At 35.9% G+C, this 25,557-nt stretch overlaps 1 protein-coding gene across 6 annotated transcripts in view; it reads left to right on the plus strand.

Annotated features, from left to right (window-relative positions):
* Positions 1-25,557, plus strand: part of LOC106066484 (tyrosine-protein kinase SRK2-like) — a 41,669-nt gene that overhangs the window by 11,403 nt on the left and 4,709 nt on the right. For 3 of the 6 annotated variants that reach the window (XM_013225528.2, XM_056013189.1, XM_056013188.1), the window contains 6 exons: positions 21,524-21,675; positions 22,615-22,862; positions 23,132-23,235; positions 23,602-23,763; positions 24,184-24,348; positions 24,842-25,098. In XM_013225528.2, the coding sequence (XP_013080982.1) occupies positions 21,535-21,675; positions 22,615-22,862; positions 23,132-23,235; positions 23,602-23,763; positions 24,184-24,348; positions 24,842-25,098 (1,077 nt within the window). In that variant the 5' untranslated portion in view covers positions 21,524-21,534. Of the gene's footprint in view, positions 1-226; positions 1,214-18,228; positions 18,461-19,363; positions 19,389-21,523; positions 21,676-22,614; positions 22,863-23,131; positions 23,236-23,601; positions 23,764-24,183; positions 24,349-24,841; positions 25,099-25,557 lie in introns of those variants that run through there. The other 3 variants (XM_056013192.1, XM_056013190.1, XM_013225527.2) reach the window with 3 other exon arrangements.

The following is a 25,557-nucleotide window of genomic DNA, read 5'->3' on the forward strand; positions in this document are numbered from 1 at the left end:
CCCGAGGCCCAAATCGTATTCCCTATGAAGAGCAGAGCCTCTGTATTTTATAGGAGCTCTGTTGAACACGTCTTGTCTGCTTGTTACATCCCGCCTAGTGTTAGATTTCTTCTTGAATGTTTGTACTGTCAATATTTTTCGGGGATTTAGTTACTGTATAGACACGACTGTTGTGTGGATAGAAAGTTGTAGCTTTACACAGCGTTGCAAGAGAGAGAAGGAGTGTGGGGGGAGGGGTATCATTTAATCTTTTATCAAATACATGTACTTGCATAAGGGCTGTTTATTCAGCTTTCTTTTTAATGAAAGTAAACATATGTTGTGAAGGGAGTAAGTGGTCTAAGCTAGTTTTTTTTTCTTCCAGTGATGGATTTAAAAAAAATACATTTCTATAACGCATTTGATTGTTGCCAGCATAATATGTCCCTGTCTTTCCTTCAACGATGTAACCGCCTCCCCACGACATCGGTTCCCTGACGTTATTGACTTTGTATTGTATAAACAAAGATATTAAATGTGGTCATGTTTGCTTTTCAGCTCTATCTAGTCTCACCTTGATTTGCACCGCCAATGCGAAAGTAACGCCAATGCGCCCATTGTACAACGTTGCAGGTTATAAGAAAGCAGCTAAGCTAAGTTTACTAAGAGTACAAGCTGGCTAGAAATTTCGGATAAACGCAACAAAACTTAAGCCTGGAAAATAATATTTAGGAATCAAAGCCTATTTAAGATGTACTTGCGTTAGAGGAGGTGTGTGTAGAAAAAAGGCTGCAAAAAAAAAAAAAAAAAGGGATTTCATTAATAATGCATAGTTGGAACAAAAAGTTTAGTCTTAGGTTTTGAAATTGCGATCTATTTTGTTCTTCAATTCCTACGATTAGCGCACACTTTCAAAAGTCAAAATGTCATACAAGAGTGGAAGCTGGTCAAAGACAGAAGAAAAAAATAATTTATTTCAAGCTGAAATTTTGTCATAGTAGTATGGCTGGTTAGATGAATGGATAGTGTGTCGCGCTAATAGCTCAAATCATGTGGGATCGATGCTCACACCCTGGCCAATTTTTTTAGTTTTTCTATTTATAGTATTACACTTCCTCCTATTAGCATGCAAACTCTTCATTGGTTCAAAAAGATGAAATAAAAAGAAAAAAAACTGCACGGGAACTGGAAACGGAACTTTGAAAAAACGCCTCTAACGTTTTGCCTTAAAAATGTAAGTTTATCATTTATATCTTTGGGGGTGGTGGATTAATTGGCCACACAAAGAAACTCTGGTTTGTACGTTATAATTTTTAATTTAACACGGCTTAGTGTAAATGACTGCACTTGGCTCCAAATGTTTTAGATGCATTCAGTAAAGTGTTGAAAAATGAACGGACGTACATGGACATTTTGGGCGGCGTCTTGTGTAGGAAACATTAGCTGGACTGGATTGGGCAAAGTTCATTGGATAGTCATTGTAATAATGGACCATCGCAAGAAATAAATTGAGAAATTACAGGCAACCATCATATTCATAAAGGGAGAAATTCAGTTTTAAAACTTTTTGTTATGTCACCCGGTACTTGTCTTTCAAAGTCAAATAACATAGCATGTTTTAATTAGTTTACTATATTATTTCAATATATATAGTAGACGTCGATTTAAAATAAGTTTTAATATCTTTTCATACATTTTGAAGAAAAGCCATTTCCAAAGACAGACGCAGAAGATGAAAAGAAAACTTAGTGACCCCGGCGGACAATGGCTTTGTCTGCATCAGATGTGACGAAACTGGTTTTGAAACATTGCACTCATCCTTAATCTTCGGAATCGATTAGATTGCTATAGTTTTGTTTTTATTGTAGGCAAAGATGTTCCATATATTACAACTGTACAGTGTGTGCGCTGTTTTCAAGAAGTTACATTTCGGCGTTATGCTATCAATTCTGTACTAACGTTGAAATACATGCATTCCAGTTACTTTCTCTTCCACCGTGATCATCTTTTAAAAAAAAAAAAAATCCTAAGTCTCTACCCCCCCCCCCTATACACACACTATATTTCCAACATACCCCTCGAAGTAAAGGAGCGGGGGCTCTGGCTTGTAACATATTATACCTTCTCTTTAATTCTCTTACGGTATGAGAAGCCTTTGAAGTGCTACGTTTTATTCCGTGCAAAGGGTAAAGGCTACGGTGAAATTTCAGGGTGTTATGTTTGAGTGGATTTAAGTCGTCCAATTTAATAGATCAAAGTGGATATGAACTAAGATTTTTTTTTTAATAGCAGGTTTTGACCTCAGAAAAACTTTGTTGGTCCCATTTCTTTGGAATGGAAGGATTCGATACGATCTTAACAGTTTTGTATCACCACCCCCCCCCCCCCCCGTTTTTTTTTTGTTTTTTTTTACTACACTAATTTTCAATATTTGGAATAAGGCGTACACCAGATGTTTCTTTTTGAATTGTGTAGGCGTAGGACGGGTAGGGCTGAGGTAGAGGGTGTAAATATATTTGGAATGTAGATTTCTGTTCATTCCCACATTATTTCTCGACTATTCACTTGTTTCAAACTCGTGCCGCATCTTGTGAGCCTGGTCAGTGGAGCGAGATAAAAGCCAAACTCCTTTGTAACCGCATCAGTTAGTTGGGCTAGGTCTACTGAAGTACGTTTAGATGACTTGCTGTAGTTGTTGTTTTAGTAGCCTAATTGCTTTAGATATATATATATATATATATATTTGTAAAGAAAGTCAGTGAATGGTGCATTGACTATTCATAGAATAAAAAATAGGGCGGGGGGGGGGGGCTCACTACATGTTAAAGACTAGGACATTTTAATCGAGCTTATATCAGTCACACTGTCTGTTTGGCTTGTACACCATATTGCTCCCACTTCCCATTCTTGGATCAAGTGGAAATTGTTCTCAATTATTCATTGCCTTTTAGAAAAATATGAATCAATTTAGGAAAAAAAACTCGTTGTAATTAATTAATTTGGTTTTATATGGACAATGCACTAAATCGGCGGCGGGCGACTTGTATGATCAGGCCCAGTCGCAAACAAACTTAAAAAAAAAAAAAAAATAACAATAGACTAATTAAACTTTTTTTTAAGTACTTGAATAGCTCAGTGGCAAAACACGTGGGTCTTCCATAAAGGAAGCTCAGGTTCGAATTCAGCCTGTCTTTAAAAAAAAAAGCTTTTTAAATCAGCACCGAAACCGTCTCTAACAGTGCCCGCAAACTGCACTAAAAAAGATTAAGTCCAATGATAAACAAAACGGTTTGTCCTTTTTGGAAAACAAACTTATATGCCACTATATGGTATGGCATGTATTTGATTAAGTATTGAGCCATTAATAACAGTAACAGTAATAACATGATTGATTCAAAACAATTGCTGCAATTTCACCAATATAAGCGAGGATTTTTAAAATTATTTTTATTATTTACCTTGTTGGTATTTTAGGTCCAAACACATGTCAGCTTGATCTCTTAGTTTTTGTGGCGTAAAATTTAAACGAATTTCAAGCAGTCTATATAATTAGCTCAAAATAAGTCTGTTCGATTTTTATTTTAAACTATAAATTGCTAGCTCGTAAATCGTAGGCACTAATCATAAAATGTTGTGCTTATTTGGGTTTTAAAAGATTAGACCTTGTTACAAATTATGATATGGTAAGAACCACTTGCCTATTTTAATATCTCTACATCAACTATTGATAATGTATTCTTACAAAATAGTTAAGTAGCAAACTTATGCTTTTATATATCAGAGGTGGGTTGTTCAAGTTTAGTAACCATCCTGCAATGATGTTAAATTTGTTCCATTAGAATTCTCGCTATTATTTCATTTTCTTATCTGAAAAAGAGGAAGGGGTAATGAAATGAAAAAAAAAAAAAAGTAAACAGCAACAACGATTAACCACACAACCGAAAAGAAGTCGATTTAAAGATGAATGCTTAAGGAAATACAATTGACGACTTACCTTAAATAAATACATTATATATATATATATATATATATATATATATATATATATATATATATATATATATATATATATATATATATATATATATAATAAACAGATATATTAGAGGTTTTTTGTAATCCAATTGTAACATAAAATGTGTAGGTGTAAAACACATTTATTGTAACGTAATATTACTATACATGGTCATATCTGTTAATTTTTTTTATATTCAAACAGTAAACATTATTTTTATTGTGTGTGTGTGTACATATTGTTACAAATGAACAGTGATAGGTAGAGGTCAACGTATGACCCCGGCGAGATGACACACAGCGAGTGTCCTCTGGAATCTACATGTACAAACAAAGACAGGATGTGACGTGCCCTCACGTGTTGTTCCAGGGGACGAACAGATCTAAGTAGGGGGACAGTTACTAATGAACAGTGACAGATAGAGGTCACTACGTGTGACCCCAACTTGATGACACTGCAGCCGATGTTTTCTGGAATCTACATGTATAAACAAAGACAGGATGTGACGTTTCCTCACGTGTTATTTCAGAGGATACTAGGAGTGTTTGTGCAACTTTGGACAAGCGATTAGGGACTCTATATAAGCCAGAGAGTTAATGTTAAAGTCAGTCGTATGGAGTCGTGAGTGAGCCGTTACAGTCGATACAGACTATGTAAGACGTGTGCGGCTCTGTGGAAGAGAAATGTGTTCGACTCGATGCAAGTTAACTAGGGTAGAGTTAACTGGAGTGGACTACTGTCGTTAAAGTCTATACAGCGAACTACAGTGGACTTGAGCCGTTACAGTCGATACAGTCGATGTAAGACGTGTGCGGCTCTGATGTGGTAGACTAGAGTACGACTTGGTTCAGCTTTGGGAGACCTGGAGCGACACTGGGAAGTGTGTCGTTGGTCTGTTACGACTTGGTTCAGCTTTGGGAGACCTGGAGCGACACTGGGAAGTGTGTCGTTGGTCTGTTCTGTGGAATACGGCTCGATGCAAATTGAGAAGAGAGGAATTGCAACGAAGTGAAGAGATGCAGTGCAACGAAGTATAGCTAACTGTAAACTGACAGATATTGTACAGTCTTCTACGCTACATGTTACAGTAACGAATTGTTAGAGTTAATAGTCATTAAAGTTATATGAAACTGAAAGTTTAGTCGTCAAGTTATTAGAGTTAATAGTCATTAAAGTTATATGAAACTGAAAGTTTAGTCGTCAAGTTCTTTGCTGTGTTTTTATTTGTGTGCCAACTAATACATCTAGCCAGAAGATTCAGAAATACGTAACAATTGGTGTCAGAAGTGGGATCTTTCTGGCTAGAATGTGTTCCATCAAACTTCTTATTGAACTTGACATGAAAGAACTTAGACAAGAGCTTCGAGAAAGAGGTCTACAGCTTAACGGAAATAAGGAAACGCTAACAGCACGTCTCAGACAAGCCCTGTTGGAGGAAGATGAGAATCCGGACACCTGCCAATTTGAAATCAAGCCTAATATGACGGAGCTCCTGAGAACTTTGCAATACAAAATGAACTCGGTGAAAGAGAGCATTAAGAAGATAGAATCAGAAATCAACACCAGATTTTCTTCTTTTAACCATTTGATCAAAGTCATGAATGAGAATGAACAAATAGCTACCACGCCCAACAAGACAGAAGAACAAACAGATACAATAAAAGATCAAACTAGAATCATGATTAATGAGCTGCTGAACACCCAACATTATCAGATTGAGTCGACAGATGAAAGAACTACACCATTGATGAACAGCGAACAATTGTCCAACCAAGAATGTGGCGATACAGACAATTACGATAGGGATGCTGGTGATGGTTGTGCTGTCTGTGACTGTGATAGTAAACCAAACGAATGTGGCCCACAAGAAATGAAAAGAGACGGTAGCTGTTACTATTTCAACGAGAAGCAAAATGAGACCGCTGAAGAAACAATAGAAGAGACCTATAGTTTGACCGAAGCTTTAGCTACAGATAAACCTGATATGAGTACCTCAACCAGCCAAACAGATCAAGACAACGTTGGGTCTGCGTCCAAGCCTGTTGCTGTGGGCCTTAAAGACTTCCGTCTATCTGCCAGTGTCTACGAGAGGAACTCGAAGCTTGATTATTGCACTCATGCGTTTGACAAGAACTGTACGTACGTAGCTATGCAAGAAGACTGTGAATGCCAAGAAATACACCAACAAGCTCTAGACCTAACAGAAGCTTGTACAGCTATCAAGGTAGGCGCGAGAAGCCCTGGTGATAGTCAAGGAATTACAATAGAAACTGATGCTGAAGTTGATGGACCTTTGCACGTTGAATGTTATCAACCTGCCCCACAGTCGAGTCCTCCAGACTCGGATGAAGGTGATGACGTGTTTGACAACTTGCCTTCAAGTGGACTTGCAGCTCATTCGCAAAGCACCCATCAAAGAATAATGCTGAAGCAACTTGTTAGATCAACAGTCTTGATGACTACAGCTATGAAATACAATGCCTTCCTATGTGCTAAGTCGCTGCCATCAGCATTGATCGACAGGAAAGCAAGACAACGACAACGACATCAACGCAACCAAAGAAATATCAAATTGAGGAGGCGGAGAAAGCGACATATGCAGAGTGCAACGTGGATGGCTCCAACAAGATCAAGATACAAACCCACCCCTTCTCCCACTGATAGACCCCCACCTGCATTTATGAAACTCCATAGCCCATGTTGTTAGAAAACAAGCCCACCAATTCTCCCACTGATAGACCCCCACCTGCACTGATGAAACTCCACAGCCCATGTTTTTAGAAAGATTCTGTCCGGAACCATCAGACCAAAGAAGAAAGCCTTACTATCAGTTGAAAGTGTGAAGCCACTAAAGAATAATTTAAGAACATTCCTCATGAGAATAGCTTGATGAAGTATAACAAAGGTTTTAGAAGAACGCTAATTAAGTCAGAAGCAAGAAGGACAGAAAAGAAGTAGTTTAAAGATGTCAGAACTGTAGTGAGTAACCATCTGTGACAGAACTGTACAAGAAGATCAACCCAACAGACATCGTACAAACCCAAAGTCAGTTGCTGTTGTAAGAAGAACATGTGAATATTGCTGTACTGTGATGAACCTGTGTATCTCTGAAGAAGCTCTGTAAAAAGATGCTGGAGAATGTAAAACTCAGCCAGTGAAGCACGAACTCGTTAGAATGCTGATGGATTTTCTCGACAAGAGTGCCCAATGTCGTCATCTGAAGATCGATGTTTCCATACCAAGATTGATGAAAACATTTGTGAGGACCTGCTGAAAAATGAGGATTTGGCTCCCATTCTTCTATGGAAAGAAGATGGACAACGGCCAGATTGAAAGAACATCTCTGAGAAGGGGGCAACCACCAAAGCTTCCTTCTTGATCGTCGATCGATTTCATCAGTATCGTGGTGAAGTAGAATCTGTTCGGGACGAACAGATCTAAGAAGGGGGCAGTGTTACAAATGAACAGTGATAGGTAGAGGTCAACGTATGACCCCGGCGAGATGACACACAGCGAGTGTCCTCTGGAATCTACATGTACAAACAAAGACAGGATGTGACGTGCCCTCACGTGTTGTTCCAGGGGACGAACAGATCTAAGTAGGGGGACAGTTACTAATGAACAGTGACAGATAGAGGTCACTACGTGTGACCCCAACTTGATGACACTGCAGCCGATGTTTTCTGGAATCTACATGTATAAACAAAGACAGGATGTGACGTTTCCTCACGTGTTATTTCAGAGGATACTAGGAGTGTTTGTGCAACTTTGGACAAGCGATTAGGGACTCTATATAAGCCAGAGAGTTAATGTTAAAGTCAGTCGTATGGAGTCGTGAGTGAGCCGTTACAGTCGATACAGACTATGTAAGACGTGTGCGGCTCTGTGGAAGAGAAATGTGTTCGACTCGATGCAAGTTAACTAGGGTAGAGTTAACTGGAGTGGACTACTGTCGTTAAAGTCTATACAGCGAACTACAGTGGACTTGAGCCGTTACAGTCGATACAGTCGATGTAAGACGTGTGCGGCTCTGATGTGGTAGACTAGAGTACGACTTGGTTCAGCTTTGGGAGACCTGGAGCGACACTGGGAAGTGTGTCGTTGGTCTGTTACGACTTGGTTCAGCTTTGGGAGACCTGGAGCGACACTGGGAAGTGTGTCGTTGGTCTGTTCTGTGGAATACGGCTCGATGCAAATTGAGAAGAGAGGAATTGCAACGAAGTGAAGAGATGCAGTGCAACGAAGTATAGCTAACTGTAAACTGACAGATATTGTACAGTCTTCTACGCTACATGTTACAGTAACGAATTGTTAGAGTTAATAGTCATTAAAGTTATATGAAACTGAAAGTTTAGTCGTCAAGTTATTAGAGTTAATAGTCATTAAAGTTATATGAAACTGAAAGTTTAGTCGTCAAGTTCTTTGCTGTGTTTTTATTTGTGTGCCAACTAATACATCTAGCCAGAAGATTCAGAAATACGTAACAATATAGATCCTATGATCTATAATAGTCACTGTTACCAGATGTAGAAAGTTGAAATCGGTGCAAGCTTTCGGGAAAATGCGAATGGTTTCGAAATTAAAAAAAAAACAAAAAAAACTTGTAGGATCATTCTTTGATAAAGAGCAAATATACAGAATGACTTGGCGTCCCTTTTTTTTAAAGTTATGATCATAAAATAAAATAAAAGGTATCCGTGGCCCATTGGCTATAACCTATTACTTTGTGCATTGCGACATCCGCCTGTCGACGCAATAGTTACAATTGCACGTGTTTCTATTTTCTGTATAAAAACACTTGTTTTGTTCTTATTCGATATTCTTCTGTTCTTTCTGAGCTAATGTAACTGAGCGTATAGTGCTAACTATTTGACAAGCTGATACAATATAAACTCGTAATGCACGATCGGTGTTAGAAAACATGTACAGCTCGTTTCTAATCAATATCGTTACAATGTGAACTCCAGAAATCCATTTGGTTCATTAGGTTGAACAGAATTGGTAACTTAACACAGTTTCTGTTCAGTATTATGAATTTATCCCGTTTTTTTTTTTAAATCATTAATAGGTGATTTGTTCAAACTAGCATTGATTCTGTCCGTCAGTTCTAGATCGACTGGTTTATACCGAAGACAGCTATCTTTTTGAGTCTTGAAATAATTGCTCAGTTTACTTTAGATTGATCGATAGACTTCTTGTTTGTTTGTTTTTTACAAAGCTTTTATCAGCTCTGTCTGATAAAAAGTTTGAACACATTTTTTTCTCCCAGGATTTGAACTCCGGTCTATTGTTATAACAGTCTGAAGTGCATATCAGACATCTATTCTTCTCATTGCAAATGTTGTACCTACAAAGAGTCATCATCGAACCACGATGGACGAGCTATATATATATATATATATATATATCAATAGATAACACATAACTGCTTATCTTGTTTTAAAAATGTGTTTAATTATGTACATATAAAAGCATTTTTGAAACACATAAATTAATAATATATTCATTTTATAACTTTATTCTAGATATAACAACAACAACAAAAGAACAATTTATAAATGTTATGTTTAAAAATATTCAAAAATAATCGCCTCCCTTTCCTAATATATCATTTACTATTAATTGTAAATGATTCAAAAGACAGTATTTTTATTTGTTAACAAGGGCTTACATATTGAACTTAAAAAAAATGGTTAGCTATCAGAAGATAAAAAGTAGACGTTACACCTAAACTTTGCAATATCCTTTTTACTTTTTGACATCTAAACGTGACGGTCGGACAGACAGACTACACAAGTTTTAGCGGCTTTCCCTTCTCGCAGGACGCTAATTTAAAAAAATTCCCCTTTCAGCTAACTCTAGATACAGAGTCTTTTATCTAATAATAGCTTCAGAAAACATCCATGGCCTGGACTTCCAAGCTAGCTGGATTCTCGTTTCCAGTATGGGTGTAAGTGGTGAAAACCTGTACATTGTAGGTCATAATGTGTTTTTGTATTCGTCGCTGTTTTACATAATTTATGCCTTTGACGTTATATATATGCTAGTGATGTTTGTTTCTACTAGGGCCTAGGCCATCTATTTTATGCTGAAAACTAGCTTCAAAGTATGTTCATTTATTACCTTATTACCTATGTTAATTTACTCCCTTATGTCTACCTTGACACTTTTCTTTGGTTTTTTTTTTTGTTTTTTGTTTTTTTTTTTTGCTATTAAATTTGATCGGTAATATTTAAACTAACCCTAACTCTAAACTTGATTTAGCCCACACAATTGACAATAAATATTGAACACGAGAGCCCATTTCCTGTCGTTGAGATGTCTTCTCTGTGCGATGCCTCCTCTTCAACCATTGCAAGTGTCTGTATGTGCTGTCGGCTAAAACAGCGGGACACCGGAGAGGGGATTAAAAGTAATTGTATATTGAGTTTATATAGTAACAGACTCAAGAGTAACTGTGTGTGAGATCGCGTATCCAGCTTTCAACCGAATCGAGGTGTCATCTTTTTTTCTAAAACTTCATGTCAGATAGTTTACATAAGGCATTTTATTGTTGATGTTAATAATTGAAATTTCCTCTCTTTGTCTGCCTATCTCCTAGTTTATGCGTAGCCAAATAATCTTGTCTTGAATGACTAGCTTTTTTTTGTGTGTATGTAGGCCAGTTAATGCGCACTTAGCTTCTTACTTACAAGTTACTTCTTTATAACACAGGGCATTCTGAATATTTGACGGGCTGTTAAGTAGCTCTGTGCTAAGACTCGTTTAGTAGCTATTCTTCATATAGACATTAAATTTGTTTATCTGATTGCTCTGGAGTCCATTGGTGCCTCAGATCGCGAATGCCGATTTTTTATATATTAATTACCATTGGGAAGACATAGCTCTAGACCGCACCAGATGGAGAGAGACTGTGACCAAGAAAGCTATTGACAGTGAAAGAACATGGGTCTCAGCTCAGAAAGAAAAACGTACAATCCGAAAAATGGCCAGCGCCTCTACAACCGAAGCAAAAGCCACCTTAATCTGCGCTATTTGTGGACGGGAGTGTCTCTCCAAAATAGGGCTCCACAGCCACATGAGGAAGTGTGCTCTGAGATGAACCATAGTCGTTCTACGACTGAAAGATGCCAACGTTATTTCTCGACACCCAATCTATAATCACACTGAAAAGTTTGCACAATTATTTCATTTACCTGAAAACACAAGAATCAATAACAAAAAAAAATATAACCATTTAGTAAATTAATTATTGATTATTTTGTTTGGTATCTCAAACAAGGGAAAGAAATTGTACTTGACTGAAGTAGTGGTATAAGCTTAATTAGTCTATAACTATACAATCTTTTCTGGTCTACCTCACTAGCAGAGTGGTTAGCACGTACGTCCGAGGGGGCGTGATCCTCGAGTTCCAATTCAGGTCACACCCTTTTTTTTTTTTTTTGGTTTTGTTTTGTGAATGCTTTTCAAATGATGGTAAAATGCACCCAGATAATCCCTCCGCCATTTTCCCAACTGGCCCAGATAAGTGAAAGGATCATAGAGTGTTAAGAAAGCTAAAAGCATGAAATAGCGCTAAACAAAGAAACAATTGGTAAAAATATTATTAATCGATTTATTGTTGTTGGTATATTCTATTACAAATTCAATTACATGACTGACCCAAAGTAATTGCTACAATTACACTTCGTTTAAGCTTTTTTTTCTTCTTGTTTTTAAATTCTTTTTTTTTTTTTTCATTTTCCTTTATGAAGTCCTTTCAGTTCGCTTGATGTGTATCTTGACTAGAAGAGGAAGAAACAACACACAGATCTGAGAGTTACAATCAGCTGTGACTCACGTTCAACATTGTACGTTGAAATGAGAAGTGGTTTCTGTTAGTGCAGTCTCACGCTAAAATCTCGTGTAGATGTTTGATTCTACACATACGTAAAACTGATAGGATGAGAAATGTAACATCTTTTTAGTTACTAAACGACCGTGGAGCTTGCAAAACTGTTATTGAATCATAAACTAAAAATGTATTATAAATGTATTCAAAATTATATTACTTTTTTTTTTATTAATAACCCTAATGGCTAGTAACTCATTTCACGTGTTCAATAGTTATGATATTATTATATTATTGTTTGTATGGACACATCCATAAAAGGTAGAAGTATTTGGTTCCTGTGTCCGTTCGAAATATTGGTCAACAACATTTTACATATTAGGCTGCGCTAATGTCTGCTACCATGGAATTAGAAACAAATATCCATCAGCAAACCTTTACTTGTATGTCTTGATTTATACCTTTAGATTTGTTTATTTTTTTTACTATATAGCACGTCACTTAACAGCAAGTTTTTTTTTGTCAACTAAAAAGTTCCTTTGTATGATCCCCATTTTTTTTTCTTCTTTTCTTTGTGTGTGTCATTGTTTCAAAGTGTCTGCCAATCTTTGTGTGTGTGTCATTGTTTCAAAGTGTCTGCCAATCTTTGTGTGTGTGTCATTGTTTCAAAGTGTCTGCCAATCTTTGTGTGTGTGTCATTGTTTCAAAGTGTCTGCCAATCTTTGTGTGTGTGTCATTGTTTCAAAGTGTCTGCCAATCTTTGTGTGTGTGTCATTGTTTCAAAGTGTCTGCCAATCTTTGTGTGTGTGTCATTGTTTCAAAGTGTCTGCCAATCTTTGTGTGTGTGTCATTGTTTCAAAGTGTCTGCCAATCTTTGTGTGTGTGTGTCATTGTTTCAAAGTGTCTGCCTATCTTTGTGTGTGTGTCATTGTTTCAAAGTGTCTGCCAATCTTTGTGTGTGTGTCATTGTTTCAAAGTGTCTGCCTATCTTTGTGTGTGTGTCATTGTTTCAAAGTGTCTGCCAATCTTTGTGTGTGTGTCATTGTTTCAAAGTGTCTGCCTATCTTTGTGTGTGTGTCATTGTTTCAAAGTGTCTGCCTATCTTTGTGTGTGTGTCATTGTTTCAAAGTGTCTGCCAATCTTTGTGTGTGTGTCATTGTTTCAAAGTGTCTGCCAATCTTTGTGTGTGTGTCATTGTTTCAAAGTGTCTGCCAATCTTTGTGTGTGTGTCATTGTTTCAAAGTGTCTGCCAATCTTTGTGTGTGTGTCATTGTTTCAAAGTGTCTGCCAATCTTTGTGTGTGTGTCATTGTTTCAAAGTGTCTGCCAATCTTTGTGTGTGTGTCATTGTTTCAAAGTGTCTGCCAATCTTTGTGTGTGTGTCATTGTTTCAAAGTGTCTGCCAATCTTTGTGTGTGTGTCATTGTTTCAAAGTGTCTGCCAATCTTTGTGTGTGTGTCATTGTTTCAAAGTGTCTGCCAATCTTTGTGTGTGTGTGTCATTGTTTCAAAGTGTCTGCCTATCTTTGTGTGTGTGTCATTGTTTCAAAGTGTCTGCCAATCTTTGTGTGTGTGTCATTGTTTCAAAGTGTCTGCCTATCTTTGTGTGTGTGTCATTGTTTCAAAGTGTCTGCCAATCTTTGTGTGTGTGTCATTGTTTCAAAGTGTCTGCCTATCTTTGTGTGTGTGTCATTGTTTCAAAGTGTCTACCTATCTTTGTGTGTGTGTCATTGTTTCAAAGTGTCTGCCAATCTTTGTGTGTGTGTCATTGTTTCAAAGTGTCTGCCAATCTTTGTGTGTGTGTCATTGTTTCAAAGTGTCTGCCAATCTTTGTGTGTGTGTCATTGTTTCAAAGTGTCTGCCAATCTTTGTGTGTGTGTCATTGTTTCAAAGTGTCTGCCAATCTTTGTGTGTGTGTCATTGTTTCAAAGTGTCTGCCAATCTTTGTGTGTGTGTCATTGTTTCAAAGTGTCTGCCAATCTTTGTGTGTGTGTCATTGTTTCAAAGTGTCTGCCAATCTTTGTGTGTGTGTCATTGTTTCAAAGTGTCTGCCAATCTTTGTGTGTGTGTCATTGTTTCAAAGTGTCTGCCAATCTTTGTGTGTGTGTCATTGTTTCAAAGTGTCTGCCAATCTTTGTGTGTGTGTCATTGTTTCAAAGTGTCTGCCAATCTTTGTGTGTGTGTCATTGTTTCAAAGTGTCTGCCAATCTTTGTGTGTGTGTCATTGTTTCAAAGTGTCTGCCAATCTTTGTGTGTGTGTCATTGTTTCAAAGTGTCTGCCAATCTTTGTGTGTGTGTCATTGTTTCAAAGTGTCTGCCAATCTTTGTGTGTGTGTCATTGTTTCAAAGTGTCTGCCAATCTTTGTGTGTGTGTCATTGTTTCAAAGTGTCTGCCTATCTTTGTGTGTGTGTCATTGTTTCAAAGTGTCTGCCAATCTTTGTTCTACCCGTGCTTTACAACGTTAGAATAGCAAACATGGCTGGAGGCTCTGTGCGCTCTTTCAAGTCCGAGCATTGTGTGCTGTTTGAAGCAATACTGATTAGTTAGGTTTAAGTCACGTTGTTTGATGTCTGCTCTCGCTAGGAATTGAGGATGTGACGAGGACACGAACATACAAAGTGTGGCTCTGGAGATTAAAAAAAAAAATTACTTGATATAAAATATTGCTAATAAATCTTCAAGGTTAAGAGACTTTGCCCACATTGTATTTGTTCTAAAATTATATGAACTCTTTTCTAGAAACGTCCATTGGTTGTTGAAATGATTTAAGACAATGTCTCACGGCAATCATGTAGAACGTTTGTCTTACAAATGGTACTTTGATGACAAATGGTACTTTGATGACAAATGGTACTTTGATGGTGGTACTTGTGAACAGGCAATGTTTGTGTTAATTTTGACATCGTTGTGGTCTGTGCGAAATCCCATCTATTCCCAATCTGTCTAAATCATTCAAAAAGTCATTTTAACTATCGGCACCTAGTGACTCAAATACACCTTTTGATTTTATCAGTTGCAGCTTTTTAATTCCTCGGAGTTTTTTTTTTAAAGGGATTATTGACGAATTATTTAGTAGAGAGCATTCTTCTATTCTAATAGCATCTGATAAGCTTCAACAGTACAACGATTATTTCATCTTTTGCTTTTCTTTGCATTTGTAACTGCTCCCTCCCACCCATCCCTTTAAAAAAAAAAGTTTTTGTATAACTCTTTAAAATTCACTAGATAATTAGTGTTCGTTAAAAATTTAAATATGAACTGTGTATTTCTCACTACTGATTGAATATATCGACTGGCCACATACTGTCGTCACAACCTGAAATCAAAGTATCGTGTAGTTAGACTGGTTACATGAATACAGTCTGGTTCTGTCAACCCAGTTCGGAGTGGACTACTTCAAGTGATAAAAAAATGCAGGAAGTCGTCTGATTGTTGTGTCCTCCATTCAGACGGGTTTCAAGTGGGGGTGGGGGGTGGGTCAGAAGGGAAAGATTATTAGTTTGGGGGGGGGGGGGTCCACAAAGGAAAGATTATTCGTTTTTTTTTCGGGGGGGGGGGGGATTGAAGAAAGATAGCATTAGCATCAAGTTGATTGGAAATAAAAAAAAATTTTTTTTTGCTTCTCGAGAAATAAAAAAAAGAATGATTATTATGTACCGATGTATGCATTTGTTCTTTACTATTACACATTGTATCATTGTTTGGAGGGATTCCATTGTTGGTCAAATTGTGTTTGTTTCGATATTTACGCACGTTGGTCTAACTAGAAACACTAGTCATGCTTAGAGTGACATAATACTAAATTGGTTTTTGTCAAATTTGAAAACATCGTTGTGCAATGGTTGGACGTGAAAATGTACCATCAGATGAGTTCTGCACTCTATATCGCATAAACTATTAGCCACAGGTCACCTTCACACGAAATGCAGTGTAACAGATTTATCATCAGAGTGATATAGTTGCTTAAAAAGTTCCTCGTTTGTAAGCGATCTAACGTCCATAGAATTAAAACCTGCAGATCCTTGATCATTTATATCATTGGTTCCCAAACTTTTTTGTCTCGTACATCCCTTGTCGTGTATTCGGTAGACCCCCTGCTTAGCTAATATTATTGAACATATATATGGTATATATGTGTGTTAACGAAATTCTAATGAAACCGATGTCCAGCTTTTCTTTTTTTTTTTTCATTAGAAGATGGGCAACCGTTCTGAAACCTTTTCCCACTAGATATGAAGATGGAAAAACAATTAACAACCTCCTGGGGATATTCTGTAATGCCTGATCAGTATCAGGAGTAATCTTTGTTTGAAGCGAGAAGAGCTGATAGTCATTATTTGAAATGGTGCTAAAAGCTCATCATTAGTTCTTACCCCGAGCAGTTCTTCTTGTAATGTTACACTAGTCCATTGATTATGCTTGATTATTATTTGGTTGATCTAATAACTCCTAAACTTTAAAAAAAGAAAAATAATAATGTCAAATTTGAGCATTTCGACATTCATTGGACTTAAGGGTGTAGGAGCAATTGGTGAAAGTTCTCAGCAATGAGCTGTTCTTCTTTGGATTTCTTGATTCATAATAAAACGACTTAGGCCACTAATAATACTTCATTACCAGGCAAGGTTAACTCGTCAAAATTTATAGAGAAATATAATTTATGTTATAGAGAAATATGTTGTTTAGTTGCTTTCAATGTCATAAATCTTTCACCAATACGCCTTTCAGCTGTACTGTTGCTAGCAGGAATTTATTTTACGCTATCAGACACAGGTTTGTGTAAAAAAAAAAGTTCTTAAAACTTCTTTAATGGATGGCAAAATCAATTTTTCGCCTATAGTTTGCGGTTTTCCAGATTTTGCTATGAGTAGAGATATTGTCAAATGCTCGCAAATTTCTCCTCTTTGTGATGTTGAAGCAAACATTTTGTCAGAACTTGATCTTTGAGTGTTTGAAAGTATTTCAAATCTTCATCTATTTGATCAGCGTGTCATCACCTCAAAGGAACCTCCAGCTTAGAAGGTTTCATAGTGTCAAGACTTACAATTGTGTTGCATAACAGGCACATAGGCGATGAAGGAAGGAATGAAGCCACATTTAAAATAACACTAAGCTATCTACATCTCTGTTTGGATTCAGACATTGTTAAATATTAGTTTCGTGTACACAATATTTTTTGTATTTAGATCTAAATACAATGTTAACAATTAAAAATTAAAAAAAAAATCCTTCGAATAACAAGGTTGAGTTTCATAGCAAGTAAAGGTACAACTAATATGTGTGTAGGGCTATGAGTTATTTCCATTCATAGAAAAATAAAATTTAATGACTCGATCCCGTTTACGTCTCATAGACCCCCCATTTTATTTCACTTTCGTAGACTCCTTGGAAGACGTCATAGACCCCTGTGGGTCTATATAGACCACTTTGGGAATCACTGATTTATATGACGTCTTTTTTGTTGTTCCCTAAACATGTGCTCACTTTGTGTTCCCAGTGTTACCGTGTCCTGGTTACATCACGACATGCCACCTGGGCCTTTGAAATACCGCTGTCTTGTGTTTCTGACTAAACTCTATTAATCCCACACCAAGGGATTATAGTCCATGAAACTCTCCAAAGCTCTGGCCTGTTGAGACAGAAGAGAGGATAACAAAATCTTTGTACGTCTCCCCCGCTAGGGATTAGAGGAAACGCGTTTTGCTTGAGGTTATCGTAATCTCAACATGACACCCGTTATCACCCCGCCTCACCGAGAAAAAAACAAGAATATACAAATGTATTGAAAAGTTGTTTTGGGAGACAAGTAAGAGACAAGTAAATGTACGGTGGTGAGAAGGTAGAGTGTATGTGTTTGTCTGCATTCCACATCTGGTGTTTGAGCTCTAGATCGACTTTTGTCTGTGATGTTTTGTACTGAAAGTAGGTTTTAGTCTTGGACTTCAACCGAATAGAGATTCACTGTAAAAGTATCCAATTAACAACGCCTTACTTATGTGAGCGCGCGTGGGTATTGAAAGCAAATGGATTGCTAATTGACAAATTGAGTTAAGCGAGAAGCAGGCTGTGTATGTTCAAAGAGACAGCTTTCATGGATAGTTGTGAGAGTTCCCTGAATGGAATTAGCTTATCCTTTGCTGTTTTCAATTAAAAGTCTCCAGAGCAGATACGTTCGATCGGGTCGCTACTGGAGGATTTATTTCATACCCTTCCATCTCTCGCACACTTTCCGTAATTGATTTGGGACGCGACCCCTACATCGGACCTTCCATTGGCCTGTTTCGGTTTCTAATGTGGAAGGGGGTGGGGAATGGGTTGTCTTACCCTGAAATCTGGATGCGAGGGTTGTTTATAGCGTAAGGTGAAATCTACCAGCTCCAAACGAATGAATGAAAAGTGGAGGGAGGACACGGTTGTATACAACGTGACGTTACTCTTGTGTTTACCTTTTAGAGCCATTCCTTCTCTTAATGTTATCAGTGCCAGTGACTAACTACTACTGACCTAAATGATATGAGAGAGGATTGTGTACAATAGTGTTTTGCTAGTATCAACTTAGTTTTGGTCAAGCCTTTGTGTACAAAGCAGTGAGCTTAGATCTTGTTTTAAGGATCAACGTTTTGTTTCATGAGTAAGGTAGATTCATGTTTTGTTATTCATTCTTCAGTTCATCCTTTAGTTTTGTATTCAATTGTGCCAGTCATTGAATTGAGCCTCGCTACGTTATTCCGGCCTATCTCAACTCTGAGAACATTGGGTAGGTACCGGCCAAGTACAGTACGTGTGTACAACAGAATGATGGGAACTAGCTTCATTCAGTTAGTTTGTATTCTTTTGACCTAATTACACGTATCTGTTACTATAAACTGGACGAGGTGCAGTGTCTCGCGCGCGCGTGTGTGTTTGTACAAGAAAATCATTTTCTGACTTGACTGTCTGACTAAACATTCGAATGATTTGTGCAGTGTTCGATGACACGTGTGGGACATTGCAGTATGTCAATAGGGCCTGGAGATTCTGTGTGTGCACGCGCACGTTGAGTAAACCATAGCAATGCACTGTACACACACACACACACACACGTTTTCTCTCTCCTATTTCTTGTTATATTTATTGCTGTCTCTTTTTGTGTTTGTGGCACAAAGTGACTTCTTCAGGTTTTACTCAACAAAAAAAACAACAACTTCTTACCTAGGTAGTCAAATAACACAAGAACTCTATTCATTTGTTTCCACTCTGTTGTTGGCTTGCACTGATGCAGTTTCCTGGCATGTTCATCGGCATTTACTTGGCACTACTTAGAATACTTTGATGACATCTGACATTCCTAACTCTGCACTACTGGTTTTGCTTTCCATATGGACACCATAGCTTTGGCTAAATTGTTTTTTCACTGACTTGTGCTACCATCAGAATTTCTGTTTAGAGCTTGATTTCTTTCACTCCTGGCCTGTGTTGAATCTGTGATTTTGTTTTTCCACCAGAGAAGAATATTTGGTTTACATCAGACCATTCACATTAACTATCTTTAAATCACTCTACTAGTAAATTCCAATGAGTCCAAGTGAGTACACAAGCTTTTAAGAGCAAGTAAACATGTTTAGATACTTTGACAAGAAAAACAAAGCTTATACAAAGAGTAATTGTATCAATTAGTCTAGATCACTCATGTTATTAAATTTGTAATAGATCTAGACCAACAAAAATAAATCTGTGATTAATATTTTTTTTTTTTACCAATTGTTTTTGTTTAGTGCTATTTCATGCTTTGAGCTTTCTCAGTGGGTTATGATCCATCCTATCACTTATATGAACCAGTCGGAAAATGGTGGTGGGGGGTGGGGTGAGAGAAAGAATGGGATACCTGGGTGGATTTTACCTTAATTGGTTTTTCAAAGCATTTACAAAAAAAAAAAGAATGGAAAACGACCTGAATTGGAACTCATGGCTCAAGCCAACATACTGACTACTCTGCTTGTGAGTTACTTATAACTAAATAAGATTGTATAGTTATGTATTGTTTATTTCAATATAAAGAGGTGACCTATATTGCAGACTAATTCAGCTTAAACCACCACTTCAGTCAAGTGCAATTTCTTTCCTTTGTTCAAAATACCAAACAAAATAATTAATTACAAATCATTAAATTTTTACATTGATTCTTGTGTTGTCAGGTAAAAGAAATAATATAACATGTATAAACTTTTTACCAGACAGACAGATTGAGTTGATATAAGCTTTGTAAAGAAGCAAAATAAAAAAAAAATACTTTAAAAACAAAAATTGATTTTTGTGTTGTCATGTAAAATAAAATAATTGTGCAAAATTTCAGCTTGATTCGAGATTGGGGTGTCAGAGAAATAACATGTACAAACTTTTGGCCAAACAGAAAGACACACAGACAGAATGAGTTGATATAAGCTTTGTAAAACTAAACAAACCCAAAGCATTTTGACTAAGCTGTTAGCAAGTCAGTGAGAAGTGTGATGTTTGCCATTTCAAATGGTTTTTTTTTTTTTTTTTTGTAGTTTCACCAGACTCTTTTAACTAGTATCTTGACTAGTTAAAAAATAAGTGCCTCATCATTTGTATTAATATGAACAATAATCGGCCAAAAATTTGGATTCATTTCGTCAGGATAAAGTAATTTTGGAAAGTCTGGATGTTTTATATGGCAATGTGTATGATTCTGAAGGATGAGTGCAGTGTTTCACAGGACTAGGCAAACCAAGTTGAAACCTGCATATTTTTCATTGCCATTGTCTACTGGGGGTCTATTTTAGTTTTCTTTAGTCTTCTGCATCTGTCTTGAACAAGGATTGTTATAATTTTGCAATAAATTTTTAAAAAAATCACTGTCTAAAGTTTTATATCAAATACTTTTTGTGTTCCTATGTTGGAGCAGTTAAATGTCAGTATATGGGTAAATTCTAAAATTTACAATTTTTCTTCTTATATTTTTACTAATTCAAAAGGTTACTTTATTTTGTATTTAATAAAATATACCTGGCCAGCTGAGACCACTAACTTTTCAAAGTCATCATTCATCATGTGTCATAACATTTTGATGATGTTTTTAACAAAGTATGTTTATGTTATTATTAGTAAACTATTTTCAATTTCTCCATCACAGACTATTAAATGTCTACTTCCTCAGTGATTACAACTACAAAATTTATATCTATGAAATTTGTCTGTATTACTCAGTGACGTTTCATTGCTATTAGGATATTTTTGTTACCTTTTATGTTGCATGAACCATCTCTAATTGCTTGAAATATCAATATTTTTTTTTTTTCTAAATTTATTGTTTACAATGTGGTTTGTCTATTTTCATAATTATCTGGACTTCATTAATTTGCTATGTATTTTTTTCCTTTTTTTTTAATACCCCCACGCGCACACACACAAACAAACCTTTTTTTTTTTTTTCTAATTATTTTTTCTCTGTGATGCATTAAAATTATTTCACTTTTTATATATATCCACATTATTTAGATTAAGATATTCTTCAAAAAAATGATTTTTAAATCTACATAAAAATCTATATAAAAAAAAAAAGAATTTGGTTACTTTATTCTCAGTTTCTCTCCCTTTTTTCTTGAAATTGACTATGTGTAAATATGTTACAAGTATTTTATTGTTATTACTTGTATTAAATAGATGTTACATCATCACCACTTTTTGTTTTATTCTCAGAATGGCTAACAATGGCAAGGCCCCACAACGATAGTAGTAGCCTTAAAGAAAAACTCCAGGAAGATTTCTTGTCTTGTAAAATATGTCTTGAGCCCCTGAAACGACCAAAGGCCCTGCCTTGTCTGCACTCTTTCTGTGAACTATGTCTTCAGGTAAGTCTATACTTCTCCATAACATATTTAGTCAATAATGCTTCATTTAGGTATCTTTGTTAGTTTGTTTCTTTGACTGTTGACTGAGTTCACTATAACACTGCAAGAAAAATTATTAGAATGTTTGATTAAAACTGTTCATCACCAATATGACTCACTAGAATACAATTTTAAGAACAGGGGATGGTAGTAGGACTTACTTGACATTTCTAAGAACAATTCCATCTGGATGCTTGGGGATGCCTGGAGGTTTTTGATACTTTTTACTATATGCATACTAAATAAACAAAAACAGTTTAAATAAAGTTCCCTTTGAGCTTGCTTCTGAGCAGCTTTCTTCCAAAGAGGAACCTTCCTGGCCAAGTTTTAGCTGTCTTAATGTATTTGCAGTTTCTGTAGCAATAATTTATTGTGTGAGGTTGCTAGCCTTACAGTCTCTCTTACTCCTTTTTCAAGACTTGGGACCAGCAAGATAATGGGTGTACCCAAGCAGTGTTGCTTGTTTCTGTGGCCTACAGTATACAAGAATATGTGTCCTGTGGTCAGTACATTGACTAAATTTTTTTTTTCTTTTCTCATCAAATGTCAGCTTAACTGTTTTGACCAAAATTTGGCTTCAGGTCATATTAAAGAACACAAGTCTTGGAAAAGGTTGTCATTCTTAGTTTGGACTGAATGATATATATAGTTTTTCTCCTACTCAGATTTTCACAGCACATTTTAAAAGCTTTCAGTGTTGTGCATATCTTCATACCTGCTTAGTTTGGGCAATGATTTCCATTGTCCATCTTATGCTTTTCCCAAAATTCATTACATACTATCTTTTTTTAAGTTCAAATTATATTTTTCATTAATTTTTGTCTTTTTTTTTCCAAATACTATCTTTTTTTAAGTTCAAATTATATTTTTCATTAATTTTTGTCTTTTTTTTTTCCAAAGGATTATGCTCGTCGTAACCCAGGCAATCAGCCTGGTTACTTTCCTTGCCCAATGTGCCGCAAAAGCACACAAGTACCTCTAAGTGGAGTATCTGGTTTCCCTGACAACTTCATATTATTAAGTTTGGCAGACACTATTCAAGAGGAGAATTGGGAATCCCCTTGTGACTCTGGTCAGAGATATCAGGCCTCTCCACCTCGTAGTTTGTATCCTCCCTCGCCAAGGGAACTCAGGCACAGGGCTTATGAGTAAGTCAATATTTCATCATTGAAACAACTAAATGTAAACAATTGTTTAGCATACTTAAAAGTATTTATCTCATTAAAACTTTGTAAAAGAGAGGGTTTTTTGCCACAAAAACAGCTAGCTACTTAAGTTGACCATTAATAATTGTTAAAGTCTGTGGGTAAGCTTAACCAATGGTGAACAATTGAAACCAAATAAATGCTTATTTTCCCTAAGTATCTGTCATCTCTAAATAAATGTTATTTTGTCTATATTGTTTCTCCTACTTCAGCTGGTATTTTGGTAAAGTAAGCAGGAATGCCTCAGAGGAGTGGCTCCTGGCTCCAGACTATCCCAAGGGAACCTTTTTAGTCAGGCTGGGAGAAATGTCACCAGGTATAAAACATATCTATTGTTGATTTTCTAGCATTTACCAAAAAATAAGAATATTATTTTGGTAATGGAAAAAGAACTTTTAAAAAATCATGACCTGACACACAGGTATCTTGTTAAACAAATAAAAAAAAGTGTCGTTAAATTTATTATTCTTTCTCACAGCTTCATTTTGTTACATTATTTTGATTAGCTCTTCAAGATTTTTTTTTTTTTTTAAATTTTTGTATTTATAGTTTGATCTAAATTATATTATGAAACTTGGAAACTTGATAAGGTTAAAATAAACAGAATAGCTTCCATTTTAATTTCTTATGTTTAAAGACAGTGAATTTAGTGTTGAAAAAAACTTGTATCTGTCATTGTCAGATACCTACACATTAAGTGTCCGGGACTGTGACGAACTAAGAGGCTATCTTGTCAAGCATTATAAGATCATCACCAAGAAGATGCCAGATGGGAAAGAGTGTTATTTTATTTCTAAGCTTCGGCCATTCTTTTCTCTGGCTGACTTGGTCAAACATTATCAGGGTAGGTATTTTCATTTATAAATTATATATTTGGTAAAAACTTGATAAGTTGTAAGTCTAATTTGAAATCCTTGCTATGCATATAATTGAATTTTTTTTGGGCAATTAAACAACATGGAGATTCAAATGACATTATAAAGTAGACACTCTGTATTACATTGGTGACTTTGTCACTTAAATTCAATATTTAAACATTTTCAAAAAAATAAATGAATTCAAAATAATTGAAATAAATCATTTTAATTATTCAAAGTTGTAAATAGAGGTTAATTTAATTACACATTTTTTTAATATCTTATCCGTTTCCATTCCACGAGCAAAAAAATTTTTGTCATTTAAAAAAACACTTATTTACAGCTTTGTTACTAAAAATGTTAATTATCTATCTTCAACTTATTCATTGCTGTTATTACTTTGACAGAGTCTGTAGATGGATTATGCTGTAAGCTTGCGTCAACCTGTGCCAAACCACGCTCGCTAATTTGGGCTATGGAACGTGGGAAAGAAGATGAATTTCAGACAAAAAGGAGTACCTTGCATCTAATAAAAAAACTGGGCAGTGGTCAGTTTGCAGAAGTCTGGCAAGGTGATTATTTGCTATTTATATAAATAATTATTGTTCTTTGTTTAGACATCCATTTTATTTTATTGTTGAAACAAAATGTGTAAGGAAAATTCATAATATGTTTTTGAATGTTAGTATCAATTTTCCACAAACTATCATGAAAATAGTTGGAATTATGAAAGCCTATCTGTTCTTTATTATTATAGCCCTGTGTAGTGGACTTAGTTGTAAAAAATGGCGAAGGTATTATGTGATCAATTGATTGGCTTGTTACATTGTTATCAAGTGCAGATAAAGTGTGTTGACATTTAAATACTAGAAACCATTTCCACTTAGAACAGCAAGACATATTCTCCACAATACATTTATTAATAGCATCACATGTTTTAACCAAGTTACATTACCATATGGCATAACTTAATACAAAAGTTTAGAAGCCAATCCATGTATCTAATGTACATATCCTAAAGTAAAACAAATAAAGCATGTCTAACTCTAAAGTCTGTTTCTCTAGCCAAATGGCAGGGCTCTATAGAGGTGGCTGTCAAGATGCAGAATATCAATTGTGTCACTACTGCTGCATTCTTGGATGAGGCTCAGATACTTAAAACCCTGCAGCATCCCAACATCTTGGAGTTGCGAGGGGTCTGCAGTGAGAAGGAACCTTGCTACCTTCTGATGGAGTACATGCCTCATGGTCAGTTGTCTAAGTATCTCAGGGAAACCGGTGCTAGTTTACCACTCTCACAGCTGATATACATTGGTGCTCAGGTGAGAAACATTTCCAAATACAGTCATCAGTTTGCCTCTACACATTCACCATATTATAGTCTCTAATCTAGATGCGTTTGTTACATGTCAATACCACACTTAAATTACTAATAGCTTTATATTTAATAATAAAATCATCAGGATAATTATTTTAGTACCTGCACCTTCTATTGATTTGAGTTGCTTTTGATTAAAATAATACTAGTAATTTGTCACATATTTTTTGAAGGTCTGAGTTCTTTTTCATTGTCAACATTTTCAAAGTCAAAGTATTATCCATCCTGTCTAGGAAAGAGTTTGATTGGTTGAGGTGCAACATCATTTGTTATTGAAATTGTTGAATTCTCCAATTGTTAATGATATACTACTTCTGTCTGTAATGGTAGTTCTAATATATAATGTATTCACAAGAATTGAATATTTGATTGTTCTAGCAAAGAGAGGAATAATTATTGAGTT

The sequence above is a fragment of the Biomphalaria glabrata genome, chromosome 15 (genome assembly GCF_947242115.1).
Source record: "Biomphalaria glabrata chromosome 15, xgBioGlab47.1, whole genome shotgun sequence".
Classification (NCBI taxonomy): Eukaryota; Metazoa; Mollusca; class Gastropoda; family Planorbidae; genus Biomphalaria; species Biomphalaria glabrata.